The sequence below is a fragment of the Vanacampus margaritifer genome, chromosome 11 (assembly GCF_051991255.1).
Source record: "Vanacampus margaritifer isolate UIUO_Vmar chromosome 11, RoL_Vmar_1.0, whole genome shotgun sequence".
NCBI lineage: Eukaryota > Metazoa > Chordata > Actinopteri > Syngnathiformes > Syngnathidae > Vanacampus > Vanacampus margaritifer.
In genome coordinates, this window is record NC_135442.1 from 4897962 (window position 1) to 4923939 (window position 25978).

General features: G+C 41.0%; 3 protein-coding genes across 7 annotated transcripts in view; 2 read left to right on the forward strand and 1 right to left on the reverse strand.

Moving 5' to 3' along the window:
* The window catches only part of galnt13 (polypeptide N-acetylgalactosaminyltransferase 13), a 28387-nt gene extending 20634 nt beyond the window's left edge, over positions 1 to 7753 (forward strand). For 2 of the 4 annotated variants that reach the window (XM_077579466.1, XM_077579467.1), the window contains 2 exons: positions 155 to 369; positions 4939 to 5086. In XM_077579466.1, coding sequence (XP_077435592.1) covers positions 155 to 340 — 186 coding nt within the window. In that variant the 3' untranslated portion in view covers positions 341 to 369; positions 4939 to 5086. Of the gene's footprint in view, positions 1 to 154; positions 370 to 4938 lie in introns of those variants that run through there. The other 2 variants (XM_077579469.1, XM_077579468.1) reach the window with 2 other exon arrangements.
* The window catches only part of rprma (reprimo, TP53 dependent G2 arrest mediator candidate a), a 74005-nt gene that overhangs the window by 23716 nt on the left and 24311 nt on the right, over positions 1 to 25978 (reverse strand). The window lies entirely within an intron of this gene.
* kcnj3a (potassium inwardly rectifying channel subfamily J member 3a) overlaps positions 16915 to 25978 on the forward strand; it is a 32790-nt gene continuing 23726 nt past the window's right edge. Inside the window, exons 1-3 of one of the 2 annotated variants that reach the window (XM_077579470.1) lie at positions 16915 to 17458; positions 17651 to 18332; positions 19546 to 19762. In XM_077579470.1, coding sequence (XP_077435596.1) covers positions 17652 to 18332; positions 19546 to 19762 — 898 coding nt within the window. In that variant the 5' untranslated portion in view covers positions 16915 to 17458; position 17651. Of the gene's footprint in view, positions 17459 to 17504; positions 18333 to 19545; positions 19763 to 25978 lie in introns of those variants that run through there. The other variant, XM_077579471.1, reaches the window with a different exon arrangement.

Sequence of the window (25978 nt, forward strand, 5' to 3'; positions counted from 1 at the left end):
ACGAAAAATTCCACTAAAATTACCAATTGTAACATTTTCTGTAGTTTAAACTGATGGGGCAATTATTATTATTATTTTTTTGACAATCTCGTTATTTAGTGTGAAAATGTCCGGAAAATAACGCTGACTTCCCTCCCCATTTTGCTCGCCGCAGAAGCACACCTTCCTCCACATTATCACCCAGTCATGTCTGACCATCAGCCGCCTCGAGGACGGCACCTACGGCCCCACTGTGGAGTACTGTAACAACAGTCCCCTTCAGGCCTGGATCCTGTACAACTTCACACGGGTGGAGGTCGCTAGGCGCCTCTACTACAGCCCCACTGATTATTTTCTTTAGGCTTCCGCCTGGTCTGGAAGGCTCTTGAGGTGAGCAGTATTGTAGAGATTAGAAGCGGTAGAGTAGAAGCAGTAGTTGTTTGTCGTTTCTAGTAGAATGGTTAGTTTGGGTTACCAACATACAGTGGGCACAATTGGGGTTTGGTGCCTTGGGAATGGCACCTCGACAGTGCAGTTTTTAGACGACAATTGTCCTTGTAAAAAAGCAGAATTGACATTCAACAATCTCCAGCAAAAACTAGGGTGAGCTGAAATACTTCCTGTTTTCATTCTTTAGTCAAATTAACAAGTTGAAGCTAAATAGTGCTTAGGAGTGAAATTATATCCAAAACAAAATATCAGATCAAAATATGGAGTGGATCATTGTACTGTATTTGTTTCTATGCCTGTCTTCCAAAATGGGTCTTAACTTGAAACCGATATGTGACACAAAATAAGTTTGGGGTCTGCCGTACTGTGCTGAAAAATATGAAAGATTAATCATCTTCATCTTGACTTTCATCAATTGATTGTTGACTAGTGGTGTGCAATACTGCAAATTTTGGTATCGATCCGATATCAAGTAAATATCGCAGATATCGATATTGATATGATATATATATATATATATATATATATATATATATATATATACAGTATATATATATATATATATATATATATATATAGCTGGTAGCTGTATCATCAAATTGCTAAATCACAATCAATTTTCAACCTTTAAGTGTTGTGTTTCGTTTTTAAGCAAAGCACAAATTCAGGACAAAGATTGTTGATAAATAAAAAATATGTTATCAATGTTTTTTCCCCCCATAAACATTGCAACCATAACAAAGTATTTGGTTTTACTTTCTTAAACAAAGTGCACAAAGTGATAATAGGAAAAGTAATTTAAACAAATGACTTAAGTACTGTTCAGAAACTTAAAATACAAAAAAAACATTTGCAATCTCAGTCAGCAAAACCGTGTGATATTTGCTCTCGTTGGCGTTTGTGGCGAGAACGGATCCACGCAAAGCCTGTTTTGGTGAGGTTGATCTACAAGTACTAGACAGACAGAATGAATGGTTCGAGGAAGCATTAAGGAGCCTTTACTGATGACCTTTGATGGAGAAGGCATGTAAACAGGGACAGGAGCACATCAAGCGATGACAGATGTCCCATTGAGATGGTTCGGCGTGTACGACGCTATCCACAAGACCTTTTGTTGGTCTTTACGCTAAATTAGATCTCATTTGACATTTGTTTTCCTATCATAAATATTTCATGTTGAAAATTCACTGGCTGCCAGCGAGTGAGCGACGGCTGCGACGGTGGAGGGCGTGCTTATTTTTAGCTCATTCTTGTTTGTGTGCGAGGTTGATTGAAAAGGGGGCTGACCATTGTTTACAAGTTCTTTTGAAGTGATCCTTCATTTTGAACCGTGCCTTTTGTGGACCGGGCCCTTTAGGCCTCTCGGCTATTGGCAGCTGTGCACACTGTACGCCGTGCGCTTGTTCTAAAACCAACCAATCCCAATTATCAGCAGCATCCTGCCTGCTCATTTACATGCAGCATTTGTCTGTTGTTGTCTTTCCAGCCAGGTGTCTATGCAGCTCTGTTTACCCCCCGCTGTGTTACTGGGAGACTGAATGGTGTTTTGTTGTGCCGTAAAAAGGGAACGGAAAAAGAAAGAGCAATTTCACTGGCTGCGTTTTTGTGTCCAGGCTGGGTAAATTGGGCAAGGATCTCCCATGGCTGCTAGTGTGTGTCAGAGTTGCAGTGGTGAAGTGACCTGCTGTTTGATGGCCTGAATTGCTTTTCACTCTTAGTTCCTTGTACCATAGCCAGAACAACAAGAGGGAGTGCTCGGAACGGCGCGCCATTAGAACCGGCGAGGTTGTTGGTCGGCACTGCGCGGAGACAAAGGAACTCCCCGTTTCCGCAGAGCAGCTCTTCCCTAAAGTCGACATGAGTGCACGTTACACAGGAAAGCCTTTTCAGCGGGTCCTGTGAGCTGCCGGGCGACGGAGGATAATGTTCCTCAGCTGGGGCTTATGGTCAGAACCTGTCCTCATTTAATTAGCCAGTCTCAGCTGCGTACACATTCAGCCGCTCGCTCAAAAGACACTGCTTGGTTCGCCGGGAGGCTGAGATGAGTTTTCTCTTCCCCAAGAGGGGACATGAAATAATTATGAGCAAAGGACAGGACCTCCACATTTTTTTTTTTTAAAACCTAGAAAGATTTTTCTCTCTCTGCTGCAAGATTCCTCTGCCATCTCCATCTCTAGGATACTGCTCTCATTATTGCAGAAAAGCCTCCATAAAGGCCTTTTAAAATTGCATTCTGGAGGCAGTCAACATCACAGCACTCACACACAGACTTTTTGTGGCAAACAGTAGCTACTATTTAAAAACTTTTTTTGAAACATAGGAAAACCTTGGGGCTTAGAATTTAAATAGTTGCGTGAATTTGTTCTTAAACCGAGGTAATGTTTTCCATTGAAACAAATAGAAATGCAACTAATCTGTTCCACTATTGATTATTTGCAAGCATTCCACAATACAAACAGCAAGGACCACTGTCACACTTTCTTTATTTTGTTTAATCAACATGCATTACTCTAAAAATAACCCAACTATGGGTCAAAAATGGACCGATCCTCTACTTGGGTCAATTTGACCCAACTTTGATTCAAGAAATGTGTCTTTTACTGTAAAACAACTCATAAATATTGGTCAGATCCTTTACTTGGGTGAAAAAATTGGGTCATTTTGTATAAAACAAGCCAGAAAGTTGGGTCAAACTTGACCCATAAAGTGGATTGGTCCATTTTTGAGCCATAATTGGGTTACTTTTGACCCGAGTGTTAAATTGAATATATTTTCTATACCACGTACCTCATGCGAAAGTAACACATAGCCCGGCCTATAAAGCACTGGGGGAAACCCTGCCTTGCATCTCAACTCATCTTTCCCCATTAATATGAATGGAAAGGCCATTAATCTGTTCCAGCCTACCAAAAAACCTAACCAAAAATCTCCCAACATAACTTTTAATAATAAATAAGTCATTGGCATCCCTGCCTTGTTTCTGCCACAGCGCCGATTGCCACAATGTGGTTATACAAACACAAATAGCACACCCATATTTATTTTTTAACCTTAGCAGGGATCTGTGTTCTACTGAGTGCTTTTTTTTTTCCTTTTTAGTTTTTGAGGGGGTTATTCGGAAGGTGTGTGATGCTGTACAACACCTGCTCTCTTTGTTCTTCTGTTTGAACAAACTTCTTTGTAGCCCGGCAGAGGTTAGGCTCTTGTGTTTTATGACCCAAGTGCAAACATAGCTCAAGTGTCTCTGTGTGCACATTGGTTTGAGTCATCTCCCAACAGTCCAGGCGCAATCCCACTTTAATGAAGAAGTCAAAACACAATCTTGCCTTAATGAAGAACCTAAATGGCAGTTTGATCATGCTGGCGCCACACCGTCACATCTGCAGGAAGAAAAATGATCAACTTTATATTGGCCAATTATGTTAAACACACGAAGTGCCTAGCGATGTTTAAGTATACGCTGTGAATGATATTTACACCAGATTGTAAAAAGTCAAACAAACTCGGGAAGAGATTAAACAAAAAGTGCATTATTGCAAAAATGCCCAAACTCCAGTGATGTGCAAATAGTAGTCTTCCACATTGAGTTTTTTATTTTTATTTTATGTCTAAAAATTGTTTTCCTGAGTAGAGGCACTGCTTGTGATTCTGTCAAGTGAAGCTACTCCAGTGGGGACTGAAATTGTGAATTACTTCTGAGAGAATTCACTTAAATGCCCCGCTCAGCTTGTTCGCGGGCCCCTGAGTTCAAGACGACGTGAGGAACATTCCCACGCTGTGCTTAAACTTAACTCATCACATCAGCTCTGTTTTTTCTCGTCTGGACATTTTAAAAGCACTTATTCCCTCCTCTGGCTCCTCTGGTGCATGTGAGAGAAATGACAGCAGGAAAGAGAGGCTGGGTGAGGACAATATGGAGAGGAGGAGCAGGTCAATTTGTAAGCATGATCTTGTGAAGACATGACATTTGAGGTCGAAAGAGTTTGAGTATAAATTAACTTACTACCTAACTGATGACAAAAAAAAAATGGTGTCATGTTTTTTTCCCCTTTTAGTCCCGGTAGAGTGGCTGTCATGATGTATTTTGACACCCCTGATTTAAATGGTTAATGTCTGCGTAACCACAACAAAATATTATAGGCGAATCTTCAGCCTAAACACACTCCCGCTCAAACAATCACTTTTTCCTACAGCCATGTTAGATTTGTGATTGACAGTCAGTGTGGGAGAGAGTGGACAGATACAGTTCGCTGGCAGCACCCGTGTCTGCGTTGGCTCACCGTAGTAAATATGGCATCAAAACAGTGAAATTTGGAGCAGCTCAGTGATACATCGCCAAGCCCGCCGTTGGCAGTTTGTGTTGTCACTATGCATCGAGTGGTTTTGGGGTTCCGCTGCATCAGCAATTACAAACTTTTCAGGGTGGGCGTCAATTATGCCAGTATTTTGGCTGTAATTTGTCTTTCCACCCAAATAAACCCGCATGCATCGATCTTCTTCTTTCTCCAGAGACTCACCTTGCTGCACGTGAACAGCAACCAGTGTTTGGACATGCCCTTGGAGGAGGACAAGATGGTCCCCACCCTGAGGGACTGCATCGGAAGCCGCTCCCAGCAGTGGCTGCTCCGCAACATGACCCTGAGTCTCTGATTCCTCCGCCACTGCCGTCCTAGCAGCAGGTCCAGGCTCTTCATGCCTTCATCAGGTGGCTTCAGCCTTACGCCACTTGCTAATTGCCTCCGTCGTCATTTATAGAGGAGCCTGTAGCATCGGGTCATCTTGCAATATGGAGGATTTTCCTTTTACAGCTCACTTCAGGTTCAAGAGGTGTTGCCCTTCGGGCTACATAGCAAGCCGCAGAACCGGCAATTGAATCTGCTGCTAGGTGTACAAACGCTGCTAGTAAAACCGCTGCTTAGCTGCTGGCCAAGCAATGGCAACAAGGAGCGTCTGTATTTAAATGTACAAGATTTTAATTCCGCTGATATCCTGGTACAATCCTTTAAACAACACAATCCTTGTTGATGTAAAAGTAAATCCTCCTCCTTTCATATCAGTGATTTGCAGTAAAGTGAAACTGTCAACTGTCCAGGGAACATAGGAAATTGAAGGCTGATATCAACGTCCATATTTGACAAATCCCCCCCAAAATATCTGCTAATGATGTATCAGCTTTATTTTATATCATTGTTGGTGTGAGAATATACACCAGGGTTTTTCCTGTGTACAAAATTCAGAGGCGGCCACCTCCACCTAATTTGCTCGCCACCTCCAGCCTGAGCCCTTCATATCGCTCATTTGAACTCGGCAGCAACGCATTTTAACTGCAGTTATAGTGTTGCGCCATTACGGAGGCGCTGTAACAACAGCAGTGCACCGGAAAGACCTGAAGCAACAAGCGAAGAAGAAACAGCGTTCTTTTTTTTTTTGTGTTAAACTTTAATGTAACGAAGAAGAAACAGATCATGGAGCAACGTTTGCACATGCCCATTTCCTGGTTGCGAGGCAGAGGTGGCGCGCTCCAGCCATCGTCAAAGTCATAAAAACTAAGTATATACAATAAACATAATAGTGTTTTACAACAATGCTGAACTATATTTACAGTTTAATATGTACGGATGGATTATTTTTTAATGATTGTAGTTAAAAAAAATGGCAAAAAATTAATGGCAACTTTGTTTTCATATAATTTCTCATTTCTAGTCTCTGATCGTAAAATGGCTGCAATAGGGCGGCCAATAATGGTATCGGTTACCGCCGCGAGTACCTTAAAAATAAGACTGGTTTCGGTAGTCACCCATCATGGTCAGGATGATACCACCACCTCTGCCTCGTTTTGAGCCAGGAAAAGATTAAAACACTTTGAATGTTAAGGTTTGACAGGTTGGAACCCAAAGCAGCAAGAGACTGTTGTAATAAAGTAAGTAATAAAATAAAATAGTTTAAAGGGACTACACCATGGTATTTTAAGAATGACAAAACGTCCCATTGGCTCACACAAAAGAACAAAAGAAACAATCTGATGTCTTCCTGATGTGCACGCCGAGCACACCAGGAAGTGATTGGGAGCTCCCAGGTGCTCGCCACCTTGCTAACTCCCCCCCAGGTAACCGCGCCCCATAAGGTAAAAGCGAACTGACAGAAAAAAAACAAAACTCAGACAGGACTTTGGGCGAAAAATGTCTCTGGGTAAGCATTTCCCGTGGCGACGTTTGAGGGACGTTTAAAGGTAGGATGCGCGGTGAACCTTTTTGGAACATATCGTGGAGAAGTGTCTTACGAGCTCCCCGAAGCACAACTGTAATTAAAAAGTCAGCAGTCGATCAGTTGTCCTTATGCGACTTTGAACATTTTTCGGCAGCAGTGTTGCTGCCCGCTACTCAACTACATGTCAGCTTTTAATTACTATGAGGGTCAGCCCGCATATATTTGATTAATACATCAACAACTTCAGTAATGTATGCGCCCTGGAGGCACGGACATCTTACAATGCACGTCAGTTCAAAAACGGGTGCAGATATGAATGAATGAAAAAAGTAAAAAAAAAACAAAAAAAAAACGGAACTGGTTATTGACATTGCACTTTGTTACAGAGACAGTGCATGGTATTTACTTTTGCAAAAAGTTAGGATGTAAGAAAATTCTATGATTTGCTGTAACAGCGGCCCCAAGTAATTTTGGTGAACGTTCCAAAATAGACGTCTCTGTTTCCCCCCCTCAGGATACAAAAATTTGTGGTAACTGCAATTGCCACATTCATAGACACCGTTCTGCTCACATGAACTTTAAAGATTGAACTTCTGAGCTCGCTCACACTTTGCTGCAAAACAAAATGGCAGCAAAGCACAGAAGCAATCTTTTCTGAAGTTGTGGACTGTCGCGCCTCAAAAAGTGAGATTACAGTACAGCAGGAGATGAAACAAAGTCTGTGCAAGTTTAACTGAATAAATATTTGTCTCCTTCAAACGTTTTCAACTCGGCCGCTGAATAATACCTTTGAATGGCTGTGCCTTCTACAATATTTCTTTACAGGTGTGTTTGTTTGAAAACAAACAATCCGTTTCACAGAAAGGTGAGCTAATGAATGCTGCTTGATGACTGAATCCCTGCTAAGTGCCTACTTGGCATTTAGATTAAAATTCAGTCACTGTTGTCATAACACTCTCATTGATTATTATTGTTTGTTTTTTAATTTGCTAAATTGCATGGTGTTATAATTAGGATGTATTGTTTCAGTGTACTGGTCCTAAAGTGACGTATGTTTGTACTGTCTGACTTTTTTGAGAAAAATAAAGCTATCATTTAAAAAAATATATATATTGAATCAGCCTCTGTCCCTCCATGATTGTTCTTGTGCAGCAATGGGAACCCATTCCTGGAATTTTTCTGACACACCTCGTTTAAATGACTTGTCAGGCAGCGACGTCATTTTCAACACAACGGTGGCGGTAGGAGTGAGAAGTGAATTTTTTTCCCTGGCATTCTGGTGTTCGCCATTTTCACAGATGTCACCCTTGCTGTCGCCCTGTCACAAATCTTGCGCTGGCAGAATATTGGCAGAATGGCCCAAAAAATGACGGCAAATTAGTGACCCCATTAAAAGTCTCCGCTGTTTATACAAAATATTTAGCTGGGGGAAAAGCGTGTGTGTGTGTGTGTTGATTTAGTGTGCCAAACCTACTTGTCTGGAAATAGAAAATCATACTTTTCTCACAGTTTATTTTCTTAAAGGTAGCACTAAAGACTTTCGCCATTTTAATTACTCCCCCATAACGCTCCCCACTTTACAAGGTAAACCTCTCCAAAGTGGCGGAATTGCGGCACTATTAATAGACGCTCAGAGCTGACAACACATCAGTGCCTCACCTTGCTCCCTACAGGCGCTCTGTTGGGACTCGCTGCGGTTTTAAACAGCCTCACATCTGTAGGAAGCAAAACCCAGGCTGGCTAACTAGGCCTGCGAGGATAAGATATAGCCGGTCTGTAAGCTGGACCAGGGGAGTCCATTAAGGGTGCAATGCTTTGAAATAATAGCCCTAATGGAGGCCTTATCTTGGACTTTGTTTGGCTCACTGGGGCTCTTGCCAAGGTGGAGCATGATCACAGTGTCTCCACATGGTGACTGAACGGTTCTCGGTTATATAAAGCATGAGCTCATATTTGAAAAGGAATGATAGCAGGGGTGGCCGAGCTCGGTCCTTGAAAGCCACTATCCAGCCTGTTTTCCAGGTCTCCCTCCTTCAGCGCAGCTGAATCTAATGATCAGCTCATCAGCAAGCTGTGCAGAAGCCTGATAACGATCCTGATCATGAATCAGGTGTGTTAGTGGAGAGAATCATAGTAAACAGGCTGGATTGGGGCTCTCGAGGACCAAACTTGGCCACCCGTGATGTATACCTTTTGCTCTTTAGAAAGTCGAGAGCCAATCCCTATGGAGGACCAAAACTGCCAATTTGAAAAATGAATAAATGGCAAAATGAATAAATAAATGAATACAAGTGAGAATAAAAACAGATATAAAAAAAAAATGTTCAAAAATTAAATACAAAAAAAATGTAAATGAAAATTAAAACAAAAAATATATATATCCATGAATAAATAAAGTAAAATAAAAAATGAGATTCAAAAAATAATAATTCATATAAAATTAAATGTCGAAATAAATACAAAAATAAAGATAGGCCCACCATTGAAAGGCAGTTTGCAATGGCAAAAAAACAACTATATATATATAGTTGTTGTTTTTATTTCTGTTTATATTTTTTTATTGTATTTTTGATATCCGTTTTTATTTTTGCTTTTATTCATTCATTTATTTATTTATATAGTCGTTTATTTACTTTTAATGTTGGCAGTTTTGGTTTTCCATAAATCCCCTAATTTTATCTGTCTTTCATTTCCATCAATTTAAGCCTAAAATTCTAATGAAACAATGATGGTGTTTTGAGTTGACTTCTTCTTTGACAGCTGGCTAGGTGAACGTTGACTGCCATAACGACTCCCAATAGTTGATGCATGTAAAGAGATACGGATCAGTCTGCTCCATTGATGAATGCCACCTTATTTACGGCTCGGTCGATGGCTGCCTACAAAACCAATATCAGCCAATAAGAGTGCCATTGATAAATAGGTTTATCCTTCAGTAAGGTGATTTGAGCACACAAGTTGTGGCTTTCAAAACAGAAACCGCCGTTAGCACATGGTCTCTGATTTATAGTAAAATATGCCATACAATCCATACGCAATATGGATTACACACACACATTACTCATTTTATTGTTTTATGTGAGGTAAGTCAGAAAAGTTCCAGGACTGCTGTCACAAAATTTATATTTCACAACAAAACTAACCTACAAGTTCTCTTCTACAAAGAGATCCAATGGCTTCTGCTTCGTTCATTGCACGAGAAGAGGCCAGGCACATTTCAGCCGCTAGCCAGCAAACTGGACGTCACTTTCTCTGGCTATGCAACATAACCTCGATAGATACAACTGTAGATTCCATACAATAAATCAAAGTAAACTGGTGTTGTTGTTTTTTAATGCCCATCCTTAATTGTCATAAAACACACAGAGGAAATGAATTGTTGTCATGCCTATCCAGGTCACAGCTGCAGCTGAATGGAACCTCCCCATTGTCTCGCTAAGCTGTTTCCATTAGACCGCTGTGCTGACCCCCTTTAAATACTTTCCGTGCCTCAACGTCAAACACCGCTGTACATTTTGTGTCCAATTTCACCAATTGTCCCTGATGTGCTTGATTGTATGAGGTGCGGGCTGAATCTCTCGGCTTCAATATAACAGGGTCCATCAACTAAGTGAATCCCATCATGAGCAGAAGCAGCTCAGGAGGGAGGAAGGATAATCAAAAACAATCTGCACCATTTTTCTATTGGCTCCACAGCCAGCATGTTGTGCAACTAATTGTCGAGTTGGAGATCCACAGAAGCTGCATTTAAAAATAAAAAGACACTGAAAAGCTTCTTAATACAATGCACACATGAATATCAACAAAGTATTGTCAACGTGTCCATGTCTGTCAATTTCGCAACACACCTGCACAGCTAAGGCCAAAGCATCTTTTTGTGGCATATGCTCTTGTGTAATTCTCTATTGATTTGAACATTGGAAGTGGCCCTTACAAGCACCTCCAATCTGATCATCTCCATTATGTGACAAAAGCAGTGATTAGGTTGAGGGGCCGTGCTGCTTTCAGCGTTAATTGTGTCGTAATCAATCCATCATCGGCCTCCAAGAGCTTTGCCTCAAAAGCTGATTTGCTATTTTTGACATCTAATAAGATCTGGTTCGGCAGCGCAAGGGGAATGCTGCACTAGGACAATATTTTCATGGATTTCACAACATTAATATGGAACGACAACACCTCCACCTTTTTTGTTTGTTTGCTTTTATCAGTCGCCCCACCACCATGCGTCCATTTAGTTGTTCTGTCTGTCACTATACGTTGCTGGCATAGAAAGAGAAACACAGCTACAGTACGTTAACCTGTATGTAAGAAACTTTCTGTCAAAATTAGGTGACATTGGAATGTTAAATAATAATGTGTCAAAGCATACTGGTTGGCAATATTAAAAGGTAGAAATCAATAACAAAACAAAGTCAGCCGGACGTTTCGTGACTTAATGAAAGCAGACATTTTATTTTGTCCCCAGGTGAAGATTACAACGGAAGCTGGAAAATGAGAGAAGATTGACCGATATGATTGCCGATCCACTCGGCGAATGACCTCCAATGATGGCTGATTCTGAGAGGAGCACAAGTGCATCTCATGTTCTACTTCGCTCTGATTGGATTAATAAATCAATTCCGTCCACATCCGCCCATCAGGGGCTCACTCGGGCTATTTTTATGAAATAGGTTACAGACCAACATCAGAGTATTTGTCATTATTGGCTGACAAAAGTTGGACTGTGCTCCCAGAATTGCTTCAAAGAAGACGCTGACTGACAGTAAAGAAGGTTGGACAATGAAAAACAAAAAGCAGACATCCGCCAATCTACGCATAGCGAAAAGATGACGGTCTGAATATCAACGCAGCCATGAAGAAGAACTATCTGCCAAGTGTCAATGTATGTGCTTGTCCTCCACCAAAAAGGCTCCAAAAACAACAACTTCAAAAACTTCACAAACTAACATCTTGCTTGACTTTCTTGTATACCTGATGAAGTGTTTATACAAGACCACCATTTTTAGGGCGGGGTTAAACTGCCGGCGGGTAAACTTGTGCTACCCGTTCGCAACCCAGTTTTACGCTAGCTTCACTAACAGGGATAAACACACAACAATCCCGTTTGTGTCACAATAGACAAATTTGCTTCCCCCGCTTTCGAGCTCATCTGCATAGAGTCCCGTTTAGGGCAGCGTGTGTCACATCAGCTGCCTCCTTGCGTGTGACAAGAACAAGCCCCAGCATGGACCTCCTCCGTGTATTCAGCTGTCACAGACACACAGCCAGAGGGGGGTTCAGTGAAAGGTGTGTTGAAAATACTTCAATTCAGCAAATGAAAGGAAAGGAAGGCACACTAAAGCACATTTTTGTTCCATTAAGATTACTGTATTTGTTTTGATCAAGCTTAATGGCAGATGAACTCATTCACTGCCATCGACGGCTATAGACGTCAAAAATTCATTGGAACTATTTCTATTAGTTTAACATTTTTCCCACTTTTGTTAACAAGAGTATGAATACCTAGAATTTTTTGTTATTTAAATATTTTAATCATAATTAATCGCATAACTTCACTAGTTAACTCACAATGAATCACAAATTTTATATCTGTTCTAAATGTACAATCATTTTCTTCTAGGTTTTCATACTCTTGTTAACAAAAGTGGGAAAAAAAGTTAAACTAATAGAAATAGTTCAAATGAATTTTTGACGTCTATAGCCGTCAAAAATTCATTTGAACTACTTTTTTTCTCTCCCACTTTTGTTAACAAGAGTATGAAAACTTAGACTTAAAAAATATTATTATTTTTTTAATTTTATTTTATTTTTAAAGAAAGGTTATTGAAAATTTGGGGTGTCAGGCGATTAAAATTTGTAATTGTAATTAATCGCATGACTTCAAGAGTTAACTCACGATTAATCACAAATTTTATATCTGTTCTAAATGTACAATCATTTTCTTCTAGGTTTTCATACTCTTGTTAACAAAAGTGGGAAAAAAAGTTAAACTAATAGAAATAGTTCAAATGAATTTTTGACGTCTATAGCCGTCAAAAATTCATTTGAACTATTTCTATTAGTTTAACTTTTTTTTCTCCCACTTTTGTTAACAAGAGTATGAAAACTTAGACTTAAAAAATATTATTATTTTTTAAATTTTATTTTATTTTTAAAGAAAGGTTATTGAAAATTTGGGGTGTCAGGCGATTAAAATTTGTAATTGTAATTAATCTGTTCTAAATGTACAATAAAAATGTTTTCTAGGTTGTCATACTCTTACCAAAAGTGGGAAAAAATGTTAAACTAATAGAAATAGTTAAAATGTAGTTTTGACGTCTATAGCCGTTAATGGCAGCGAATGAAATTAAATTAATTAAATTAAGTTAAAAAATTAATAAAGACATTGCTCACCAGAATTGAATGAGTTCATTCACTGTATACTTACTCCTGTATTTATTCAAATTTAAAGTAACAATCTCTTGTCAGGCTAGCTTTTCACATCATATGTACGGGATGCTGTCATTTTAACAAACAAGAGCGCCTCCTCTTGACTTTGCATTTCAGGTCAGTGACACTGTATCTCATCATAAATGTGAGAAAAGTCAATTTTGTCACACGTCGGGATGCTTATTATTATCACCTGGTTTGAGAACCCATTTGAGAGATCGTGCATTTGACCGTCTGCCTGCCCTAAATGCATTCCACCGATGCGTGGGCATAAGATAATTGGAAGACACTTCTGATGAGTATATCGGCAGAGAGCTGCCACCGCAGCCTGCCCGTTGGTCAGTCCTGACTAATAGCCCTATTTTTTTGCTCTGCAAATATGTGAATATCCTCCCCCCCCCCCCCCCCCCCCAACAATGCTCGCCGGATGACCCACTTCGCCTTTCGCAACTCATTATAAAAAGTTGTGCTCAACTGTAACGTTCACCTGACAATTAGGATGACCCGCTGTCTGAAGAAGTGCGTCAACATTTCTCCAAGCTGCTATGCAATCTTTTATTTGGGTCTCCAAACTCCAATTTGGACTGTTTGGTGTCAGACTGGACAATAGATAAAACAAACAAAAAAAGAGGAGGCTTTGGCTCATAGGAGGCTTTGTCAGGTATTGATTGTGAGACAACTGATCCAAATATTGCATAAAAATAGCTCGAAAATCAACCCATCGAGGTTGACATTTAACCAAATAAACAACTGAGGACGGAGCCGTGTGGATGCGCAAGTCACTTTGATTGTTTATTGATTTATTAATCTGCGACTGGAATGCTTTCTTCTTTCCCCCGTGCATCTCCATGGAAACCGGTTTCTTGTTGGATATCTAAGCGGCCGTTACCATTGATTTATTGATTAGGCGATAATGGCGTTCGCAAAGAGCAACACTGCCACAACACACTGGTTCACAAAAAGGTACATCATCATGATAGAGTCTTGTTCTTTGTCGTGCGTCTTTGACAGTGCAAAATCTATACATACATTATCTCTTTGAGTGTATACTTCAATTTGTCCAACTTCAAGTGCTGCCATTGCAGTATGCGATCGTAATCGTAATGCGATCGTTGTGTGCAGCCACATACAGGGCTGATCTCAATTCTAAAATGGTGCGTCGCTGCCATCTGTGGGCGTGAAATCACGTCTTTGGCACAGTGCACATTAACATCCGGATATATTGTACGCAACATATTACATTTATAAATATGTAACCAACAGGCATTACACTTTTTAAGGTTCCTACTGCATAGCTATTTGTGGGTTATCCAAGTGCCCGCTTCATGATGTAGATGTGTGCGACTAATATTCCAACAGTAATGTCAAACCGCAAACTAGTGCTGGCCAACTTACTAGCTTCCAGCTCATAGCACGCCGCACGTCTTGCTAATGCAGCCTGACATTTTTTTTTTAAATCAGACGCCTACTAATTGTTATGCCCCTCCTGCACAATAGGTGGCGCTATGTACTACAATAAATTGTAATCCACCTCAATAGGAGTCTGGAGGAGCAGAATCTCCCAAGTCCCATCAAGATGACACATTTTTGGCAATGTCATGTTGGTTTCTCCGTGAGTGATTGTTTAAAATAACTTTTATGTTCAGAATAGTGTGCTATAATCCATCCATCCATTTCCTGAACCGCTTATTCCTCACAAGGAGCCTACATGTGTTATAATATGTATTTAAACATATTTCAACATTTAGAGACTCTGATTGAAATGAATTGTTTATAAAACAGTATTTGACATAAACTTTGGATGTCCATAAGTGTCCTTGCTCATAGCAAGTAGCGATATTAGCTACTTGTTAATAAAATTGTGTGTGAAGTTGAATTTTTGCTAACTGAGCTACGTTATATGGTCGGGCAACTATGGTTTTAGTTGGATTTTAGTTGAAGTTGAGTTAAAGCAGACAGAATATGAGCACAAATGAAACTGGACAAAAACTGAGACTAAATTTGAGATGTGCAAGTGTGACTCGATCCCAATTCTAGACTGAGGAAAAGAAGAGGAAGAAGAAGGATCAATTTTTTGGTGTGTGTCAAGTACCCAGTTTGTCTGTACTGACGAGCTTTAGTCCGGTAAATCCTTTGTGGCCTGTTTTCCTTTGTGAGCGTTACATTCGGCACCTTGTCTCCAGAGATTTCATCGATGTTTTTTTTTTTCCAGCGAGTGTCAGCAACCTGAGCACTCTGCTCGGCCAGGACCTTGTGTGAAGGCTTAATGGAATAATGCTGGTGCATGCTCCCATGGGAATGGAGGGGGGGGGGGGGGGGTCATTAGAGGTTGTTTTGCACAGGTGACCCAACAGCAGCTGTAAACACGGTGCATTTGTAACCAGAGATGACAGGTCTGCTTGGCAACACGTACAGTAAATGTTAGTGGATTTAGAAAGTGATGTTAAAACACCGGATTTTTCTCATTGGGTAAAAAGATCTTATAAATGTTTTTAAAACCAATCCACCCCCCCCCCATTTTTTTTTTTTGTACAGTTTCTTGGTACAAAAAGAAAATATGTTAATGATTGCTTATAAAATGTAAGGAAGTCGATGATGGCCCTTTGTATTCAGATTTTTTTATTTTTATTTGACCTCATTGTCTCCAGTTTAGGATGTCTTGCAACCCCCTTGCCCTGAGATATTAATAAAATTGATCGCTTGTTGTCACATGTAGGACACAGCCTGCACTTGCCAACAATTCCTCAGTGGTCCTGCAGGCCTCTTCGGAGCCTCGCTGACCTGTTTTTGTCTCATCTTTTCATCCATTTTGGAAGGACATCAAGTCCTCAGCAATGTCACTGTGATTCCATATATTCTTTTTCTTTCTCTGTGCTCCCCCGATATGCAACACCGCGGGACTTTTTTTTTTGTGTCCTCTTCTTTTGGACAATAAAATCCCTGATGTGCTTTGTGAGCTTTTTACTAAGCGCAGCTTTTGCTGTAGGGTGTGAAATAACTCAACCCCAAATTCAAAACACCCCGAAAGTGCTCACATTGGGGAGTCCAGGTTTTCTGGAAAAAGCACGCTGACCAATTTTTTCCCCCACTTCTCTGCAAATTATAGAAACTAAAAGTTATTATAAACAAAGAACCCTATTCAAGTGACATGCATTTTTGATACAGTATAATGAACCCAAGATAAATGAATTTAAAATAAATTTTACCATCCGTGACCTGCAAATATAGTGTAACTCAATTGAAGTATTTTTTAAGATGATATGAAAATAGTGATTGAAATGAAAAAGTGTGGACCCTCTCGTGGCTGCATGTGTTTACAGAACTCACATTCAAACTCATGTTGAATGGGATTCAGCTGTCTGTTTAAAAAAAAAATATATATTTTTTTAAATACTTTTCAACAAACTAATTTGCTTAAAAAAGACATATAAAAAACCTACTGTAACCAAAAAATCTCTGAAATTTTAGGGCTGCTGAGATTCAATTTAGCGGTGCTTGAGCACCCCAAAAATGGGCTACAAACGCCCATGCCTGCCATTATTTTAAATGCCTCCGCAAATATATAATCTAAAAATAAACCAGTTGTTTTATTAGGTTTTTCCTGGCTTTTTTTCTTCTTCCTGCTGACGATTTTGTGTTCACACTGATCGCTATTTCGAACATCTACTTCCACACCATGCAGCCTAAGTTCACATTGTTAACAGTAAACGATCCACTGATCAATTAGAATGCATCACTGCACTTTTCGTGACATTGTGTTATTCCACACTGTTTCCCCCGTTACCTCCCACCCTCCTGCCTGCATTGTGCCACCGCCAGAAGTCAGTGAACGCATCACTTGGCAGCGTGTGCGAGTGCGCAGGAGCAGCACGCCGAGAAGAAGTCAGATGGAAAGAAAGCAGCAGAGGAGGAGGAGGAGGAAATCACCATGAGAGTCCACTCGACGTTTGCCTGAAAGAGGAGAGCAGGAGAAAGTGGACTAACTAAAGCATTTGGATAATTGGATGCATGTTTCCACCTGTCCGGTCCAAAGCAGGACGGCAGAAAGAGAGCGAGAGCGAAGTCTGCGGCAGCGATTGCGCGCCGATCTTTTCCCCAATCCTGGAAACCGAGCTCATCATTACGCGGTGCTTTTAGGACTGCGCGGATGCGCGTGGAATTCGATTTGGGACTATTGCGTTTGAGCAAGTTCTGTTCTGTGATGAGGACGCCACAAGAAGTGGACACGTTAGCTTGTCGTGCGTAATTTGTTGTTTTTGTTTCCTGTCCTTCTCGTGTCTCGTATGGCTTCCCTCGACTGGCTTGTGAAAGTACACGCGCCCTGGTGATTATTTCATGGCTGTGGGGCGCAACGGGAGTCGTGCGTGGAGAAAGCGGACGGTGTGAGCAGAAGGCAAGCGAGGCAGCGCACTTTACACCATACCCCCCCCCTCTTTTCTTTTCTTTTCGTCTTTGCGCACGGACACTGGAGGAGGAGGCAGAGGAGGAGGTGGAGGAGGCGGCAACTCGCACCAGCGGACTTTTATTTGTACTGTCTTCTCCCCGTTATTATTATTTTCTCACTGCATCTTGTTTTCTTCCGTAGTATGTCTGCACTCCGAAAGAAATTCGGGGACGATTACCAGGTAGTGACCACCTCATCCAGCGGCTCTGGCTTCGGCAACCAGGCGCCGGCGGAGAAGAAGCGCAAGCGGCAGCGCTTCGTGGACAAGAACGGCCGCTGCAACGTCCAGCATGGCAACCTGGGGGGCGAGACCAGCAGATACCTCTCGGACCTGTTCACCACCCTGGTGGATCTGAAATGGCGCTGGAACCTCTTCATCTTCATCCTCACCTACACGGTGGCCTGGCTCTTCATGGCGTCCATGTGGTGGTTCATCGCCTACTTACGCGGGGACCTGAACAAGGCGCACAACGACAAGTACACGCCGTGCGTGGCCAACGTGTACAACTTTCCCTCCGCTTTCCTCTTCTTCATCGAGACCGAGGCCACCATCGGCTACGGCTACCGCTACATCACGGACAAGTGCCCCGAGGGCATCATCCTCTTCCTCTTTCAGTCCATCCTGGGCTCCATCGTGGACGCCTTCCTCATCGGCTGCATGTTCATCAAGATGTCCCAGCCCAAGAAAAGGGCCGAGACGCTCATGTTCAGCGAGCACGCGGCCATCTCCATGCGTGACGGCAAACTCACGCTCATGTTCCGGGTGGGAAACCTGCGCAACAGCCATATGGTGTCCGCGCAGATCCGCTGCAAACTGCTCAAAGTAAGTCAGCCAAGTATTTTACGGACGCCCCGGTCACACTGGATGAGTGGTGGAAAGTAACGGAGTATAAATACGTTATTGTAAACAAAGCAGCTGGAGCTCAAGCGGATGTTGGCACGAGAGACCTGCTTAATAACATTTTACAGCTAGATTGGATGTGTGGTTGATATCTGTAATTCAATTTTGCCACGGCCATTTGAGATATCATATATGATATAACACTGGGGGGAATAGCGCTTTCGATTATATTTTTAAAAAATCATCAAAGGAGTTTCCACATAATTTTTTATTTTTTATTTTTTTAAGCATTAAGCAGTATTATTGGCCAAGTCAAGCCATGTATCTTATTGAATTTTGGTTAGGTCTACATCATTTATTATGGTTATTTTATTCAACTTAAGTTTTAGGTTTGGAACTTGATTGACTTGTCTTGAAATTAACTTTTTACAGTTTAGGTCAATTAAAGCTTGGCCATGGCAAATACACACCTACAGTCTTTAATTATTTTTGAAATGTGGAAGGAAACCAGAGAAAACCCACACAAGCAAAGGGAGAACGTGCAAATTCCACACAGGAAGGTCAGCAAACAGATTTGAACCCACAACCTCTGACCTATGAGGCGGTTGTGCTAACTCGGCCACCATGCCTCGAGCAGCATCGTGAACGCAAACGGCACACTTGTCAAGTTTAGATGTTACTCATTCACGTGGCGACGTATCAGCATGGAAACGAGATCGTCTGGTGTTATTTCAATGTGAATGAATTCAATCTGAAGTCGACCAGATGCCACGCAAATTCTATTCTATGTAATCATGTTCATCTGACAAGCCAGCTATTTGTTTTGTTTTTTTGTACACTTGGTAACTCCATTTTCCTCTCGCGCTTGTTTATAATGGAAGTAATTCCACTGTTGGCCACTAGATGGCATACCTATTTATTTTGCGATGGTGTAAAATTAAAAGAAGAACAACAAAACAGGAAGTATTTCAACAGCCTAGTTTTTGTAGAAAACTATTGAACATCAACTGCTGAAATCCTGCTTTTTACGCTAACAAAAAGCAACAGGTGTAGGTTCATTTTATATTGTACATCATCGGGGGTGATTATTGATGTATATTGTGAGATTAGAAGTTAAGTTTGTTAGTTGGGTCCTTATCTACTGTAATTCGTCATGCCCATGTATTTCCTTATTTCCTTGTTTCCTCCCCCTCAGTCTCGGCAGACCCCCGAAGGCGAGTTCCTTCCCCTGGACCAGTTGGAGCTGGATGTCGGCTTCAGCACGGGGGCGGACCAACTCTTTCTAGTCTCGCCGCTCACAATCTGTCACGTGATCGACACTAAAAGCCCCTTCTACGACCTCTCGCAGAGGTCCATGCAAACGGAGCAGTTTGAAATTGTGGTGATACTGGAGGGCATCGTGGAGACCACGGGTGAGTCTGCGCCAGGATTTTGTTTGGTTTGCCTGGAAATGATGTGGTACCTATTTGTGAAGGTGAAATATGATCGGTTTATTTTTTTATCATTTTACCAGCTGACAGCCAAATGGGCGTCTTATCGAACCCTTGATTACTTTTTATTGATTTTTGTGTCTGCGGAATACGTCGCTGGTAATAGTAGCAGTTAGCGTTTATACATCATGGATAATTGATTTTGGTTTTCAAGTAACATAATCACCACTGGGTGATGAAATGGAGCTAAGTGTCAATGTACACTAGGGAAAGAAATACCAACATCGCAATATATCGCATCTCTCGCGGCACAGTATGGATAGACAAACATTCAGACTGCTATGCGCCAATAGTATTTTGAGAAAATGTTTCTGAAGTTGAATACTGTCGTTACATGAGTTCATGATTGGTTACATGCTAGCAACACTCTTAAAACTGCTGAGTTAAAAGTAACCCAAATTGGGTGAAATAGCTAACCCAACGCTGACTCCAAATGGGACAGAGCAAATTATGTTTTTTTTATAGACTTTAAAAACTGTTGGGTCAAAAATAACCCAACTATGCGTAAAAAAAATTGTCTTTCAGCGTAAAACAACAAAAATTGGGTCATTTTGTACATAACAACCCAGAAAGTTGGGTCAAATTGACCCATAAAGTGGATCAGCCCATTTTTGATTCATAATTGGGTTATTTTTGACCCAACTGCTTTTAGAGTGTACCAAGTGCAAAGGGTTGAAGATTTGACCCAGTACATTGGATCAAAATTTCAACCAAGCAAAGGGTATAAACTAGCAATTGTGATCTGATTACACTTACCAGAAAATACACTCTAAAAACAGTTGGGTCAAAAATAACCCAACTATGGGTCAAAAATGGACCGATCCTTTACTTGGGTCTATTTAACCCAATTTTGAGTCAAGAAATGGGTCATTTAGTGCAAAACATCTTATCAATATTGGTCAGATCCTTTAGTTGGGTTCCAAAAAAAAAGAGGGTAATTTTGTATCAACAGACAACCCAGAAAGTTGGGTCAAATTGACCCACAAAGTGGATCGATCCATTTTTTATCCATAATTCGGTTACTTTTGACCCAATTGTTTTTAGAGTGTAGGTTATCCATTGTTTTCTTTTTTTTTCATTGCTTTGCCGCAATCTTTTGGCCTCTATACATATTTACAGGGGGGCGTCAAATATGTGTGGCGTTTCGCTATTCACGTTGGCAAAATGTGAATACGAGATTGTAAAATGTGATTCCCACCCCGAGTGTAAACTTGTGAGCTCTGCTTTCAAACAGTTTGGCTGCTTCTTCTTCTGCTCATCTAGCGAGAAACTTCACGCTGGCTATTCTCAAGGGGTGTGTGTGTGTCATAATTTGCTTTGTGTAGTCCCTTTGGAATTGAGGATTTCCATTTCCCATGATGAGTAGTGCCTCAAGTATGGTTCCTTTAAATGCACTGACACAGCCGGTAAAGTGTGAGGGAAATCCTCCACGACGGCGAGATCAGTGGCAGCAGACTTTAAAATGGAAATTAGCCTTTCAATTCCTAATGGAATGTGTTCATAGTAAGTTAATGCACTTTCATTAGCACCCGAGGCGGCGTGTGGGCCGCCTTTATTTGCACCTTCCACGTACGTGTGTGCGTGCGCGTGTCATTGTGGGAAAATTTGGGCCTGAAGACTGACTGACTGTAATGAGAACTGTCACCGAGTGCGCTGAAGTCAGGATCACTGCCAATGTGTCTGCCTGTGTGGCGGACAGATTACCTGCAGTCCACCTCCTGCTTGAACCATTTGATGCTTAAATAATGACATGGTAGAATGGATGCCGGCTATACTATATTTCCAGCTCAAAGTGATTACGTTAATAGACATTTCTTGACATCTATGCTTAGTTGTAGCCAAAAAATGCCATTTGACCAAATAATTAACAAAAAATTCCTTTGTTTTCAACAATAAATTCACAATTTGGGTCTCAAAATTTGCGCAGTGAGGGACGATATTAATGCCCACTGATTGGGTTGCAGCAGTCATAACTGCTAAGTGAATATGAATATTGAAAGTCTGACCAGTAAAGATCGGCTTAAGCAAAAACACGAGTACAGCTGTTGAATTGTGGCTCGCTGTTGATCTGTTAGTCCGTGACCAGATTTACTCACTGCAATGGCGTCATTAAAGTACATGAAGCTGACATTAAACTGGGCAGGCAAAATCAATATGAAGGCTGAGCTGCAAAAGGCCTGCCCGAGGGTCTGTATAACCATTACCCCGATTCCATCTGAGATTTGTCACTTATGTTAACGACTTGAAGAATGGAATGGTTTGATGATAATGATGATGAGCTTGCTCGATCCTTCACAGTGAGCACTGAGCAGATCCAACTGGACATCAGCTAATATCTCAATGGACATTGGCTTCTCGTTATAGTTAATCCGCTGGAATTACGGTAACAGTGATTGCTAAGCTTTGAACAAAGAATATCCATCCATATGTTTTCTATAGGGCCAACCTTTGGGCGACTGGTCGCCAACCAATTGCAGCACACATATGGACAAACAACCAAACCTATGGACAATGTATTCTTTAATTAACTTGTAAGTTGGGGCATTTGTAAATCAAGGTGCCATTGTAGAGAATAACAACTGGCTTAGTGTGTTCAATGGACGCCTGCAAATTCATAGTTCGGCATTCGCGAATTTTTGGGGGGGAAATTCCCAATATTAGCAGAACTGTTTAACCGCAAAATGTTATTTTTTGGAAGCATTGTTTACCATGCCTGTAGCGTTCCAAATGCTTGTAGAATCCTGAACATGGGCCACTCAGGCTGGATGTTACATCATTTTGATTTTGTGCCCATATCTGACATTTATGACTCTAGTATTGTTCAACAGTTAATCAAAATTTTATCGCAATCACAATTTGGGCTGCCATGATTAAATTAACCTGATTGTCGACGATATTTGCATTCATTTAAATCAAGCGCTTTCCCAACCAGTAGTCAGCCAACCACCAGGGGGCGAACAGATGGTTTGAGTGTCATCAAGCTACAAGCGAGTGGATCCTGTTAGTGAGAGAAGGAAGCGCAACAAAAATGACAGATAAGGAGCTAAGTGTCTCGAAAGGGAGAATATCATCAAAATGTTTGCTGAAAAAGTTTTCATAACCATGATGGTCAAATTATTTTAAACATTATATACAGTTTAGTGTGGCCTGGACTGACTCCTCCCCTATACATTGAAAATCTTGTGTGTGTTCATGCAGTTTGACAATGACGACAATTTCCGATGTGTCCGTTTATGATGCAGTTACATTGGCAGATATTTGAGTCATATCTGATTTGTACCCTCATAAGATGGACACCGGAGGATGCGGGAAGTTGCATTCCGGACACAGCGATATCCCGCTTCGGTGAGTTCTCTCTGAAAAGGATATGCGAATAAATCTTGGCTCTCCTGCCATGCTTCTGATGCGCCAATTTGCCGCGCAGGCGGTGTGAAAGCGGCTTAACAATTCAACATGGCATACTTTTTGGAGAACGATGCGATTGGTGGGACAACCGGTGGCCATCCAGAGGTCTGGAAATCTAATTCTACACCTTCGGTCTGTCCACAGACATCTGAGCTGAGAATGCAGTGTTTGGAGTTTCAGTTGTTTACGTTCAAGTTCCAAGTCTTTTGAGTCCTGCCGCTTATTGTCAATGTGATTGTTTGGATCTAAAACAGCAAAAATCCATGCTAACTGTTAGCATGTCAATGGCATTTCCATCAATTCGTTAGCTGTCCTATCAATTAAAGGCTAAAAGCCACCCCAAAATACTTTAAAAAGAAATTAGCAGTCATGCTTTTCATATTAAGCTAAGCAGACTTTCTTAAAGGGAAAGTCAACCCTAAAAAATTCTTGACAAATGTTCTATGCAGCCTCACCAGTCTGACTACGGTATTCCAGTTAATATTGCGTGGAATATGAGTTAAGATCAGAAAGTGGCCGTTTTGCCGAGTGAAAATGACACCACAGTTGCTCAGATCCCAGGTAACGAGGGTTGTCAAAATGAATCAATTAATCAACAAGTAATCCATTATCAAATTAATCGACAACTATTATAATAATTAGTGTTGTTCCGATACCGATACTGGTATCAGCAGAGGCCCCGATACTGCATTAAAACAGTGGTATCGGTATCGGAGAGTACTAACAAGTACCATGCCGATACCATTAATTCTGACGCTAATATAAGACTTTGGATGCAGCATCTTGTGTCTTGCTCATGCACGACATTCACTGATGTGTGACATGTTCACTGCATGCCGAGCTAAGATATCCTATTGGTCCTTGAATGCTCTAAAACAATGGCAGAACAGCTTTTTCATGTTGAGAAAAAAAGAACAACTTAGTTATCGGCATCGGCTGATACTGCGAAGCTGGGTATCGGTATCTGGGGCCAAAAAACGGTATTGGAACAACACTAATAACAATAAGAGTATTTGTTTGGGGCCATTTTTTTTTTTATTCCAAATCCTCTGATTTCAGCATATCAACAGTAATTGTTCTCTGATTTCTGTAGTCCTTCATGAAATACGACCGATTATCTTCTCAGTATAATCAAAATAAGACATTTGCAAACATCTGTTTTACTTTGTAAAACAATGACAGGACCGTTAACATCAACATTCTGCAACTTATTTGAGGTGTGTTGACTTGACTGCCAACATACATGCACTCGCATCTCAAGTTTGTTCTCGCAAGTCAAAGCAAAAATGTAGCCAAATGGTAGCTTGAATTTCGAAAAACTTTTAAGTCGGGTCACTCTCAAGGCACCACGCTGAATGTATTGCTAATTTTGTCACGTCCTACATTTGTCAGAATTAATTATGCGGATCAATCCGATAATTTGAATGCATATTGTGACGGTTGCAGATGTAGCTTTAGAGATTTGTGTCGGAGGAATTGGCACAGACTAATGCGCGCATCAGAGTCACAGCTTGTACAAGGATTGCTTATTTTAAGGCTGTTACGCTCACTTGTTTACCTCCTCGATGTTTCCGTGCGCCGGGCGACTAGCGGCAGAGGTGGCGGAAAAGGGGGCCGACGTAGAAACAATCTACAGTTAAAAATTGATGTACAGTGAAAGTCTCAAATCCTCAGATGCTTTCATTTCTGGCCAATGCAACTCTGTTTCCATGGCAACCCCTCCTTGAGTATGCAGGATTGCGGCACTGCAACTAAACTTAGCTTGTTTCATTCCTATAATATGACAATGATAACAGGATTTGTGTAATAAAGCAGGCAAATATGAGACTGCGGAATGAAATTGCTTTGTTAAGATAGCGCCATGGCGACGCGTTTAAGGGGGAGCTGACTGAAAGGAGAAAATCACCCACAGGCGTGATTGCAGCACAATAGGGGTGCAATAGCATGTAATATTTACGTGAAGTATGGTGTTTATTAGCGAGGACGGCGTCCAAGTCACATGACTTGTCCTTGGTTTTTTCACATAGGGATTAAAGCATCTCAATAATGATCTTCTGTCTTGCAGCTAGACAGGAAGAACAAAAACGGGGAAAAAAAAAAATTCCACCCCAAAAAAATAATTAAAAAGCAGAAATTAACTCATTCACTCGCAGCCATTTTCACTGAAGCAACCCCCTTCGCTCCCGGCTGTTTTACAATAAAGAATATTGTGTTCTATTGCTATAAAAACATGGAACCGACCAAAAGAAAGTTTCGAGTCTTCTTTCATCAGGAAAAAAAGTATTATTTGTATCTGTTTCCGTTTTGCAGCAATTAGCATTAGAATATAGCTCAGTTAGATAGAACATTTTTATACTTTTTTTGGAAGCAAATGAGTTGAATACATGATTCCTCTACTATAGTTTTAAGTTGTAATAGCACTACTCGCCACTAGATAGTAGACATTACTTAGTTGTGCAAGCCTATCAACCTAATTTGCTTAGTTATCAGAAAGAGCACACTAGCATCTTATATATTTGGTAAGACACCAGGTAACGCTTAGCTTAGCTTAGTTTATTTTAGCTTAGCATATTTTAGCATCCAACGAAACTGACCAGGTGGTTTCTATATCATACACAACTCAGTCAGGGTTTTCTGAAAACAAAATAAGTAAATGTAAGCCAACCGTTAATTAAGAAACACTCAAGGAACTTAATGACAATGTCGGACAAACAAGATAATGTTGACATTTTG